The sequence below is a fragment of the Salmo trutta genome, chromosome 11 (genome assembly GCF_901001165.1).
Source record: "Salmo trutta chromosome 11, fSalTru1.1, whole genome shotgun sequence".
NCBI lineage: Eukaryota > Metazoa > Chordata > Actinopteri > Salmoniformes > Salmonidae > Salmo > Salmo trutta.
Genome location: NC_042967.1, coordinates 278,513 through 292,409, shown reverse-complemented (window position 1 = coordinate 292,409; position 13,897 = coordinate 278,513). Strand labels below are relative to the sequence as shown.

The window sequence follows — 13,897 nt, the reverse complement described above, 5'->3', positions numbered from 1 at the left end:
GTCGGTTACGATGCCAAACTGCAGTCAGGTCAAGACCCTGGTAAGGACGACGAGCACGCAGATGAGCTTCCCTTAGAAATCCCTGCAGAAATGATTCCGTTGTGCAAACCCACAGTTTCATCAGCTGTCCAGGTGGCTGGTCTCAGACGATCCCGCAGGTGAAGAAGCCGGATGTGGAGTTCTTGGGCTGGCATGGTTACTTGTGGTCTGCGGTTGTGGGACTGTTTGGACGTACTGCCAAAATCTCTAAAACAACATTAGAGGCAGCTTATGGTAGAGAAATGAGCGTTCAATTCTCTGGCAACAGCTCTGGTGGACATTCATGCAGTCAGCATGCCAATTGCACACTTCCTCAAAACTTGAGACATCTGTGGCATTGTGTTGTGTGACAAAACTGCACATTTTAGAGTGGCCTTTAATTGTCCCCAGCACAAGGTGCACCTATGTAATGATCATGCAGTTTAATCAGCTTTTTGATATGCTACACCTGTCAGGTGCATGGATTATCTTGGCAAAGGAGAAATGCTCACTAACAGGGATGTAAACAAATTTGTGCACAACATTTGAGAGAAATAAGCTTTTTGGAATATTTCTGGGATCTTTATTTCAGCTCATGAAACATTGGACCAACACTTCACATGTTGCGTTTTTATTTTTGTTCAGTATAGGTCGCTGCCAACACTGGCTAATAAATTAGCTAACACTGGCTAATAAATTAGCTAGCTTGTCAAGCAAGGAGATCATGTTGCTAGTTAGTCTGTGATGAAAGTCACGCCAATGAAAATCAAACTCCCCGTTTAGAATATTTTATATTTCATGCCAAAACATCTCTAAAATGAATTGTATTGCACACCAATGACTTGGTTTTAAATTATTAAATTGAAAATATGCTAAACGGGGGAGGTTAAACAAAAGCAACATGTGGATTGTAATCCTTGTACATAAACTGCTTTTAAGGTAAGGAAACAAACATCTAAATATGCAATTTTGTTGAAAAATCCCTTTAAAATGTACCAAGGTGTCATTAAAAACAGAGACCATGAACTACATTTTCACTTATACCCCATATCCCAGTCCTATCTGACACTTCACACAACAATACTAGATGGACAAGCATCTCACAGAAACATGCATGCCATATGGATATGTGGGTCCCTTACCGCTCAACCCATGAATCAAGGGGAAAGAAAAACCTATGTGATGAGAGGGTTTCAAAGATTTAGCTCCAACAACATCCCATTGCTTCCCTTTTCAGCCCTTGGTTGTACTAAAATCCTAATATTAACGTTCTAATTCATAAATAATTAACCGCCATGATGCAATATCCTTGCCTGGGACAATTCAATTTCAATATTGTCTTTACCCTTTAACTATGTCACTTCAACTTATTTCTTTTAATTTTTTATTTCACATTACAGAACACAGACACTCACAAACTCGACATTTTGTCATCATATATTCCATATCCATAGAACCCCCTAGTAGTCTTGGAATAATGTGGTTTTGGAAGAAACCAAGATGTTACTAACCCTCACCCCCACGTACAACTTTACACACGCTTGCCAACATCCGACAAATTGGTGAGTTAGGGATGGTAGTGGTTGTGGTGGTGGTTGCTGTCAGACTCACCTGGCATTTGGTAGCCCTGGGGGGGGCCTGGTGAGATGTGGGGTGGAGGAGGGGGAGTGTGGTGGTGTTTCTGCTGGAGACGGAAGTCCTTCTCGCTCCGGGAGCGGGTGCGCTCCGGCAGCCGCTCGGACAGGTCCGAACTGGGCCAGGCCCGCCGCAGGTTGGTGCTGCGGGTATTCTTCATAGCGACCCCAGGGGCAAGCAGCCTGCCACGGGGGCTACTACTGGGTTCGGGGGGAGGCCAACCTGAGGCTTAGTGCCTCCCCCACATCAGCAGGGTCGCCCCGTGCAAGGGATCAGGCGAGAGACATGACGGAGGACCAGCGTGCACGCTTGCATACACACACACGCACGTTTAGTCATTCACATCCACAGGCAAGCTACTACAGCCGCCTCTCAATCCAGACTGCGGTGGATTGGCATCTGCTGCGTTTTCCCGGGCGGATCCATTGCGGCGGTGGTGGTTGCGCCAGGCATCACCCTTTTTTTATGTCAGCGATCAGTCCGAACCACCATTTGTAGCATCCCTGTTCGCATGCGTCGGGAAGCGCATTACGTAGCCGCTATGCGCGGGAGGGGAGGAGGTGGCAGGGGTAAGGATGAAGAAAATGGGGCATGGGAGGCAAGGAGAGAGGATGGCGAGGAGAGATGGAGGTATAGGAAAGGAAGGTTGGAGGGGGGTTGGTTCAGGTGAATGGAGTTTTTTGGGTGGAGGGGAATTGGGGGAGGGGGAGGAGAGGGAATAGATGGGTAGAGAATCGGCAGCTTAGCTGTAGAGGCTGTTCTCCGACAATAGCTCAATTCACCATGGGAGCTATAGGCGGAAAAAAAGAGAAAGAATAGCGCCCTTTACCCTGACCTCCACTGAAAAACTCTACCGATTGCAGAGTGTAGCGGAGGCCAAATCCACCGCGCAAGACCCGCTCGTCCTCGACGACACCACACCTGGAAAGGGTGGGGAGAGAAAAAAGGCGCATAGAATGGAGCGCATAGAAATAAAACAAATCGCAGAATAGATATCCTCCTCTCTCGTGAAAATCCAATACGAGAATCCAATCCTAAGAGGCTCGTTGGATCATCCATTCATTCAACCAACAGAGCTGCAGCTAACTCCAGTCAACGGCCAATGTATTTCAACGCTAACCACCGCAGCTGCCGCTGCTCCCAGAACCTCAAGAAAGGGTGTGTGTGTGTGTGTGTGTGTGTGTGTGTGTGTGCGCGCGTGCCTGCCCACTGCGCGAGATTGTGCGTGTGTCTGTGTCTGGGTGACTGAGATGATGGGAGGGGTAGAGGAAACGAGAGAGCGAGTGAGAGGGAGAGGCCGAGGACATAAGTATAGCGGAGAAGAAAGAAAATAACAACATCCACACACACAAAGATGCAGCAACCACATGTGTCCTGCAAGAAATGTATTCCAGTAGGATAAAGGGACTAATGATGAGACAGCCTCTGGCTGAGTGTTTTTTTTAACCACCCCCTCTCTTCCTCTCCCTCCCTCTCTAACTCTCTCTCTCAGCTGTCACTCTAACTCTCTCTCTCAGCTGAGCAGTGCCACTGCAGGAAAGGGGGCAGGATAAGCATGAGACCCTCTCCCTCTCTTCCCCTCTTGAGACATGTCCCATGCTAATTGAAGAACTGTCCTGCATTACATGCAACTGAACAACCCCCAAAGCTTGGCTCCACCCCCAGCTTCTGGCCCAGCCTATGAAATCTGTACTACTAGATTGACACAGAAAGTGGTAAAATTGTTAGCACCTCTATATCACCACTGTATAACAATGAATGGTATTAAAAAAAAAACAGAAACACCATCAAGGATTTGCTTCATCCATATTCACATCGATTTCACATTTCTTATTTCTATTCAAAACCGCATATAGTTTTACTTGGCTTACAATCATTAAATGTTTTAAACACAACAGGGATAATTCCTTTAAAAGTCATGCTTAGGACTTCTTTCCCCTATTCCCACTTGTGACAGTGAAGACAATTTAAATGGGTCCCATCTTGATCATACAGTAAGACCTTATCTACATTTATCTAGCCTACAGAAGCCCATTTTTTTGTGTTTAATAAATGTCGTAGTTCAACAACAACATTTGGTAGACCAGTCAGTCCTTAACTCTGAGGTTTGTATCTTTGAGGTGATAGGGATTAGAGGCATGAGGATACGCAGCTTCCCCCCCACCCACAAAGACCCCATACACACTCAGGTTGAACAACTGAGGTACAACTGATATTTTTGTGATACAATGGAGAGTTTTTCTGCACACAAAATGTTTTCACAACCATTGTGCAGTGTCTCCACAACACTTGTGTAATTAGATTTATGCAGACAAACTCTGTTGTATCACAACAGTTGTGCCAGATGTTGAGTATGTACAGAGCCAAAGGTCTTTAATCCCTTCCCCTCAAAATTGAATTTTTTGGGGATTTCAAGTATGTTAATAATTAATACGGGCCATGGCAGAGATTAACTAATGAGATCACAGAGGCCTCTAAACACACACATGCACACACACCTAATTAGATTCAACTTTTTTGGGGGTGAATTCAATGTAACGTTGCTATTACCAGGCATCATCCTCCATCATCCTCCTAGAGTGAACTCTTGACTATTCTGAAAGATATAGGGCTAAAACCACTTGCAATGACTTGCATTAAAATTACTTCTGCACCATGGATTCCATTTAATCACAATTGTAAACCAATATGTTATTTATGCAACGTTTTTTAAACAAACTCAAAATTACATGCATGAATTTGGTTTTACCTTTCCAAATGTCAAATGGGACACACATGGCATTCAGATGTTTTTATCTCAATATCAAATCATTTCTGGGTAACAATTAAGTGCCTTACTGTAATATTTTTTCATTAAAATGGTCAAAAATAAACAAAATAAACACAAAAAAAACTATTTCGCAAGCAGGAATTTTGCTTGGACTGTCTGGGAGTGGTCCTTAAGAGCGAGTGACCTAAAAATGATGGGTTCAACTGGAGTTCTTCTAAAATCCTCAAAGATCCTCAAAGAACCTTAGGGTTCTTGGCAATGAAAAACAGCCCCAAAAAGTTCTTCAAAGAACTTCTTAGGAGGTGGGGCTCATCGAGGAACCCCCATTGTTTCTGGAGTTCTTCAGGGAACTTCGCAATTGCAACTGAAAACGCTCGTGCGAAGTTTGAATACGACAACAGTTAAAAAGGTAAGTTGGGTTGATGTTTGGCTCTGAATATGTATCGAAATAAGTTATATAACATACTAATGAATAGCGAAGACAATTATGGTCTCTGTGAATAGCTTCCATAACATTGCTGTAGTTCAGAAGCTTGATTTGACTGTTGGCATTGTATGTGCCACAGTACAGTAGTGTTAGCTTGCTAAGTTAGCTAACGTTGTCTTAACTAGGTTTGTATTATTTCCTGAACTACATTCTGTCCCATATATTGTATATCGTTTCCATAAAGCCAACATGTCTTTACACTCATTAACGTAAATTTACAATCTAGAGCAGTTCTCACTTTTGTGAGAATGAACTAGCTAACGTTAGCTTCGTTGACGTTAGTTAGTTGATTAGCCAGCTAACTTAGCTAGCTAGATGTTACAACGAACTGAATCTGTCAATGGAGGGCTTCCTCTTTATATAGCCTGCTACAGCATGCAATACTATTAACTCACAAGGGGGCATAACATTACATGTACACTACTATCCCATTTTGGAAATGTTACATGTATAAAATATTGAACAATGTGAACAAAGATAGCTTTAAATCTGATATTAGACCTGTATGGCAGTACTTTTACTGTACGGCAATATTGTATTGGCTAGTGCTTTCTCCAATATGTTCTATTTTGCATTCAATTGTATGTCGATGCCATTTATCTTTCAATATTTATTTAATATATACACTAGCGTTCAAAACTTGTCACTTAGAAATTTCCTTGTTTTTGAAAGAAAAGCTAATTTTTTGTCCATTAAAATAACATCAAATTGATCACAAATACAGTGTAGACATTGTTAATGTTGTAAATTACTATTGTAGCTGTAAATGACAGATTTGTTTATGGAATATCTACATAGGCGTACAGAGGCCCATTATCAGCAACCAGTTAGGAGTCGCCTCTTCACTGTTGACGTTGAGACTGGCGTTTTGCGGGTACTATTTAATGAAGCTGCCAGTTGAGGACTTGTGAGGCATCTGTTTCTCAAACTAGACACTCTAATGTACTTGTCCTCTTGCTCAGTTGTGCACCTGGGCCTCCCACTCCTCTTTCAATTCTGGTTAGAGCCAGTTTGTGCTGTTTTGTGAAGAGAGTAGTACACAGTGTTGTACGAGATGTTCAGTTTCTTGGCAATTTCTCACATGAAATAGTCTTCATTTCACAGAATAAAAATATACTGACGAGTGTCAGAAGAAAAATCTTTGTTTTTAGCATTTTGAGCCTGTAATTGAACCCACTAATGCTGATGCTCCAGATTCTCAACTAGTCTAAAGAAGGCCAGTTTTATTGCTTCTTTAATCAGAACAACAGTTTTCAGCTGTGCTAACATAATTGCAAAAGGGTTTTCTAATGATCAATTAGCCTTTTAAAATTATAAACTTGGATTAGCTAACACAACGTGACATTGGAACACAGGAGTGATGGTTACTGATAATGGGCCTCTGTACACATATGTAGATATTCCATTAAAAAAAAATCTGCCGTTTCCAACTACAATAGTCATTTACAACATTAAACAATGTCTACACTGTATCTCTGATCAATCTGGTGTTATTTTAAATGGACAAAAAAAAATCATTTTCTTTCAAAAACAAGAACATTTCTAAGTGGCCCCAAACTTTTGAACTGTAGTATATATATATTTTTTAATGCTTGTAAGACTACAGTCGTGGCCAAAAGTTTTGAGAATGACACAAATATTAATTTTCACAAAGTTTGCTGCTTCAGTGTCTTTAGATATTTTTGTCAGATGTTACTATGGAACACTGAAGTATAATTACAAGCATTTCATAAGTGTCAAAGGCTTTTATTAACTTCTGGGCCACATCCTGACTGATTGCAGCCCATTCTTGCATAATCAATGCTTGGAGTTTGTCAGAATTTGTGGGTTTTTGTTTGTCCACCCGCCTCTTGAGGATTGACCACAAGTTCTCAATGGAATTAAGTTCTGGGGAGTTTCCTGGCCATGGAACCAAAATATCGATGTTTTGTTCCCCGAGCCTTATGGCAAGGTGATCCATCATGCTGGAAAAGGCATTGTTCGTCACCAAACTGTTCCTGGATGGTTGGGAGAAGTTGCTCTCGGAGGATGTGTTGGTACCATTCTTTATTCATGGCTGTGTTCTTAGGCAAAATTGTGAGTGAGCCCACTCCCTTGGCTGAAAAGCATCCCCACACATGAATGGTCTCAGGATGCTTTACTGTTGGCATGACACAGGACTGATGGTAGCGCTCACCTTGTCTTCTCCGGACAAGCTTTTTTTCCGGATGCCCCAAACAATCGGAAAGGGGATTCATCAGAGAAAATGACTTTACCCCAGTCCTCAGCAGTCCAATCAATGTACCTTCTGCAGAATATCAGTCTGTCCCTGATGTTTTTCCTGGAGAGAAGTGGCTTCTTTGCTGCCTTTCTTGACACCAGGCCATCCTCCAAAAGTCTTCGCCTCACTGTGCGTGCAGATGCACTCACACCTGCCTGCTGCCATTCCTGAGCAAGCGCTGTACTGGTGGTGCCCCAATCCCGCAGCTGAATCAACTTTAGGAGACGGTCCTGGCGCTTGCTGGACTTTCTTGGTCGCCCTGAAGCCTGCTTCACAACAATTGGACCGCTCTCCTTGAAGTTCTTGATGATCTGATAAATGGTTGATTTAGGTGCAATCTTACTGGCAGCAATATCCTTGCCTGTGAAGCCTTTTTTGTGCAAAGCAATGATGATGGCACATGTTTCCTTGCAGGTAACCAAATCTGCCAAGATTGCCCTTTTTGGCTCTTGCCAATTTGCATTCTCCCGCATGTCCACAACATAGGATACCCTCAAAGGAAAATATATTCATCTTTAGCAATGACGCTTATGCTGTGGGTAAGTAAACTAAACCATATTTTGTCTAGTTATACAGTACATAAAGGGACACTATATATGATATTTATCTTGTGCCCCCAACTTTAAACACACTTTTGGATATGCATGAATTGTAAGTCAATCAAACAGGGGACCCAGCTGCCAAAATTCAGCACAATATGTACATTTTAGTTTTTAAACTGGTTCTTGTTGAAAGGACATCATATAACCTGATCCAACAAGTCTCTGTTACAACCAGGTAAATACATATTTTTCTGTTTGCTAAAAATACATAATTGCAACCAGTTTTGCCTGCCGGGAAAGTTTTCGCCACTCACCAATCTGATCTTCTTAAGGGTAGGACCCAATGATTATATATGAATGGTCAAAGCTATCGATCACGTGACACCATTCATTCCTTTCTGAAGACTCAATAGGCATTGAAGCCAAATTAAGTCGGTTAAGATGGCATCTCATGGAGACATAACATGTGCAGTTTGAGCTCCAGGAAGTGACATTGCAGGTTAACTCAGTGCTGCCACCTCATTGAGTAGCAACTAAATTATCCTTATAACTTTTTCTGTGTGCGATTTTAAAATAATAGGTTCAAGGACATACATTTGGTATATTAAAAGCAGTTATTGGTGCCATTATTATCTTCAAACCACTTTTTTATTTACACGAAGATTGTGTAAATAGTGAATTTTTCCATTCACTATAATAGGGGATCCTGTTTTCTGCTAACAATGCCTGCAGTACCACGGTCAGCCTTGAACTCCGTGGCTTCAATGAGAGGGGGCAGTAGTTCTCTCATGGTACGGCCACACTGAGATTTTGTGTCTGCAAATTCCGATTAAACCAATGTTTTTTTAATATGAGTCATCTGTTGCCAGATGAATGACACCAGAGACAATTGCCTATAAAATAGTCGCACAATATGTCTGCCTTAAAGTATGCAACTCGTCCCAAAAAAGTAGAGATGAGTTGACAGACAAAAACGGACCAATGTACGTCATATACGATTTTATTCATGCTCATGCATCTCGGTGTGGCCGTACTCTTAGGTCATCGGCACACTGGGATTTTGTGTCTGAGATTTTCGGATGAAGCCAATGCTTTTTCAATGACAGTCCGTTGCCAAATAGTTGACTTGAGTTGTACTTTTTGGTAGGTAGGAGCGTTGGCCAGTAACCGAAAGGTTGGTGGATCAAATCCCCGAGCTGACAAGGTAAAAATATGTCGTTCTGCCCCTGAGCAAGGCAGTTAACCCACTGTTCACCGGGCGCCGAAGACGTGGATGTCAATTAAGGCAGCCCTCCGCACCTCTCTGATTGAGGGGTTGGGTTAAATGTGGAAGACACATTTCAGTTGAATGCATTCAGTTGTACAACTGACTAGGTATCCCCTTTCCCATTCCCTTTTGACTGACAAAAACGGACAATGATGTACGTCATATAGGATTTCATCCGTGTTCATGCATTTGAGTGTGGTCATAGCCTCCTCTCGATTAAGTACCCTATTTTGCCCTCTAATGGTAGTACATGACCTTACATGGTCCTTGCCATCACAGCAGACTATAACATGTGGTGACACCATGTCAACAGAAGAAACCCTATGACTGACTGTACAGTATGCCTAAAATACACAGCCATTGACACTTTTGTCACACTTTCAAACATGTTTTGGGTTAGATAAATTGATCAGTCACAGATTCCACCTACAGTACCAGTCAGAAGTTTGGACACACCTGCTCATTCAAGGGTTTTTCTTTATTTTTACTATTTTCTACATTGTATAATAATAGTGAAGACATCAAACTATGAAATAACACATATGGAATCATGCAGTAACCAAAAAAGTGTTAAACAAATTTTAGATTTTAGATTCTTCAAAGTAGCCACCCTTTGCCTTGATGACAGCTTTGCACACTCTTGGCACTCTCTCAACAAGCTTCACCTAGAATTATTTCCCTACAGTCTTGAAGGAGTTCCCACATATGCTGAGCACTTGTTGGCTGCTTTTCCTTCACTCTGCTGTCCAACTCATCACAAACCATCTAAATTGGGTTGAGGTCGGGTGATTGTGGAGGACAGGTCATCTGATGCAGCACTCCATCACTCTCCTTCTTGGTCAAATAGCCCTTACACAGCCTGGAGGTGTGTTGGGTCACTGTCCTGTTGAAAAACAAATGATAGTCCCACTCAAAGCAAACCAGATGGGATGGCGTATCGCTGCAGAATGCTGTGGCAGCCATGCTCGTTAAGTGTGCCTTGAATTCTAAATAAATCACAGACAGTGTCACCAGCAACGCACCTCTACACCATCACACCTCTTCCTTCATGCTTCACGGTGGGAACTGCACATGCAGAGATCATCCGTTCACCTACTCTGCATCTCACAAAGACATGGCAGTTGGAAACAAAAATCTCAAATTTGGACTCATCAGACCAAAGGACAGATTTCCACTGGTCTAATGTCCATTGTTTCATGGCCCAAGCAAGTCTCTTCTTATTATTGGTGTCCTTTAATAGTGATTTCTTTGAAGCAACTCGACCATGAAGGCCTGATTCACACAGTCTCCTCTGAACAATTGATGTTGAGATGTGTCTGTTACTTGAACTCTGTGAAGCATTTATTTGGGCTGCAATATCTGAGTCTGGTAACTCTAATGAAGTTATCCTCTGCAGCAGAGGTAACTCTGGGTCTTCCTTTCCTGTGTCGGTCCTCATGAGAGCCAGTTTCATCATAGCGCTTGATTGATTTTGCGACTGTACTTGAAGAAACTTTCCGGATTGGGTGACCTTCATATTCTTTTTTACCTTTATTTAACTAGATAAGTCAGTTAAGAACAAAAAAAATAACACTTTTTGGTTACTACATGATTCCATATGTGTTATTTCATAGTTGATGTCTTTACTAATATTCTACAATGTAGGAAAAAGTACAAATAAAGAAAAACCCTTGAATGAGTAGGTGTCCAAACTTTTGATTGCTACTGTGTACTTATTCACATCCAGTTCTTGTAGGAAATGCAAACTTGTAGCGTATTTGAGTTTTAAAAAGGCTTTTAAAGTTTTTAATTTCCACTTTGTGATGTTTCAGACTTGATTTGCCATAACGAAAAATGTATCAACCCCTACAATGATCCACATAATAATTCACATTTCCTGTTGCTTCAGGATTATTTTCCTGCTGTAGCAAACTGTCTCAAAGTAAGATCATACCTCTGTATGGCCAACGACAATACGTTTCCACAGACTGACACTGCGACTGTGCATTGATCAGCAAGGACTTGGCCAACCACTCCAGAAACAGAGCCTTCCTTAATGCATGTTTGTTTTTGTTGAAAACCCTCAAAGGGCTCTTTTGAGTGTGAACGCAAACCCCAGCTCACAATGGAGCCCCCAGTCATTGTCTCTATAGCATGGTGGCCATTGCTTGCTGCAGAGCCTGCTGACTCATGAGTATAGATGGAGGGAGAAATGAGGGAGGGATGAAGGAGGAGATGAGGGAGGGAGGGGGATAGAGGGGACGGTGTCAAGTTTGCTGAAGTTCATTCATACCAAAGAGAAAAGAGGAGAGGAAGAGGGGGGTGAGACGCAACAAGCCAGCCATCTTATTTCTCAATCGTGCTGCAACAGCGCCCGTAGTCATGACAACCCAGTCCGATGATCTCATAGCTGCTACCGAGTGCCATCCCTTAAAAAGAGCCAAGAGTTGTTGTTGGAGCTATAGACACGGAACAGACCACAGAGACAGAGCCAGGCACACAACAGACGCACAGGAAAAGCAATACGAAAACTGACACTTTGAAGCTGCTGTATGAGAAATATGTAGATTTCTGCAGAAGACAGGCATTGTAGAGTATAACAATGTTCAGATCAATTCAGTTCCACACCAGTGAGCCAGCTATGGGTCAAATACATATCTGCTGTATTTGAATTACATGTAATGACTCATTTGAAACAGCAATTGTTGTGTATTTGGAATGTACTTTCAAACACTATTCTATTAAATACATACTTTGCAAGCATTTGGGATTTCTTTCTACTGGTGAGCATGTGTGCGTGTGTGTTACAGCCATAGTCTGTAAAATTTCACGTAATTTCAATTGAGGAAACACTAAACCTCTGTAGTTGTTTAAAGAATATGAATTAATAAATTAGTACAACTTTCTTACCTGGTGATAACCAGAGTTATTTATGTTTTTGTTGTCTTACGGCACTTGGAAAGTTTGCAAACAGATGATGACTATTAAAATCGCAAACAAAAAGTTAGATTTCTATGAAATGGCATTCATTGAGCACAGATCGGGCCCTATTTGCAAGTGAAAATATAGTGTGACGCATTTGCAATGTTTACATTGTGATTGGTGGTCAGGCCCACTCTTTGATATTTGGTCCACCTTGCAGAGTGTGCCTTTAGTATTCTCTTAAATATGCATCTGGTCACACAGAACTCAAAAGATGGGCCACTGTTCATATGCAACCAAGTGTTGTGCCCCCTGGTGGCTGCTGACCAAACCCAAAGGTGTGAATACATTAGTGCACACCGTAGCAAAACGTTTTGCAAGAAAAATGTGTTTCTTAATGGACAAATTCAGCTAGGTGCCTCCCCATTTCGGCTTCCGTTTGATTCCTAGTGAATATATACATCCCGGGTGGTGTTCAGTGGGCACAAAACAGTGGAAGAAACTGTGAAACAGGAAGTTACTACCTGAACCTCTCCAATATTGACTTGCCTAGTTAAATAAAAATATATAAGGAACTATTTTCATTTTCCGTTGCAGGGCTATGCCCTAATGAACATGACCCTTGCAGGAATCCCCTTAGTTGAGTCATCCCCTTAGCTGGCGAATCAGAAGTACATGTACAGTGTTAGAAGAGGTCTTAAAAGAAACATTGTGCACTTGGCCTTGATAATCATCTTCAAGTTTTAAGCAAGGTGACTGCAGCGACAAAATGCAGTACTAGCAATCTCACCTTGCTAAATGAATAGCCTAGGGGGCCGGTTTCCCAGACAGAGATTCTCCATTCAGAATGCTTTTCAGTCCTGAACTAGGCTTAATCTGTCCAGTTTACAGGACACAGATTAAGCCTTGTCCTGGACTAAGAAGCATGGTCAATGGAGAATATCTAGACTTCTATGAAACCTGTGTATGGGAAACATACACTATAAGTCAAAATATGGTCAGCATTAGGCTAGGGACCAACGTACTGTTGGGCCGAAATTGACAAGAGTAAGTATGTGTGTGAGAAAACAAATACTATTTATTATGCTTAATTCAATGTGCAACCACACCTGAAGAGCTACTGCTACTTGATATCAGCCAATGAGGTCAGTGCAGCTGCAGCATCAACTTCCCTCTATGGCTTTGTCAATGTTGGCTGCCTGGGCAGAAAACAATTACAATTCAACACATTTTGTTGCCACGACAAGTGAAGAAACTTTTGCTAGTTTTTAATCCAAACAAACATCCACACAATTTTTTTTTTTAAACATGTACTAAAAAACATTTCCAAATGCAGTACTTTTAGTTTTCCGAGTATCCCCATTTGCTGGCATTATCATAGTGAAGGAAGTGTTCTAATGAGGGTAAATACAGAAAACTTTCCATTCCACATCAGAGACATCTAGGATGTGGACTATTATTTATGGGTCTGTAATTTTGTCTTTCAAAACTACAGTGAATGTTCAAGTAGAAACAGGTTAGGGGTTGAGAAGGCCTTATGAATTAAAAGCATAATTCCAACACCTTTATTTTCAAAATAATTCTCAGTTTCCAAATTGACCTCAGGGGGCAAGCCGACATGTCATGAGGCATAAGGTACTACATCTCTGAGAAACTATGCCTGCTCCAAGATGTCACACATCACTACTGTATAGATCGCTATAGATTTGGTGTGGGCAATCTGTGGGTGAAGGTTTTTGGTCTAGCCAGCAGTAACACACCTGATTCTATGAATCATCCAATGAATCATTGGCTTCCATGAAGGCTCATCGTCTTCCATTAAAACTTAGATTAGTAGAATCAGGTGGAGCCTGCCCCCACATTGGCCCCTCGCAGGGTAAAATTGCCCACATTTTCTCCAAACCTTATGTTTATTTTCACGTAGTTGTGTCTCAATAGGGCACTAGGCTCTAAATAGGAGTTGAGTGCAAGTGTTGGGTCACTCTGAGGATGACATCAGCTTGACATCGAAACTTCA

The 13,897-nt window shown here is 41.8% G+C and overlaps 1 protein-coding gene across 8 annotated transcripts in view; it reads right to left on the bottom strand.

Annotated features, from left to right (window-relative positions):
- Nucleotides 1-13,897, bottom strand: part of LOC115202050 (storkhead-box protein 2-like) — a 316,252-nt gene that overhangs the window by 288,765 nt on the left and 13,590 nt on the right. Inside the window, exon 1 of one of the 8 annotated variants that reach the window (XM_029765904.1) lies at nt 1,630-2,330. The exons of the other annotated variants lie outside the window; for them this stretch is intronic. Coding sequence (XP_029621764.1) covers nt 1,630-1,813 — 184 coding nt within the window. The 5' untranslated portion in view covers nt 1,814-2,330. Of the gene's footprint in view, nt 1-1,629; nt 2,331-13,897 lie in introns of those variants that run through there. 8 annotated transcript variants of the gene reach the window in all.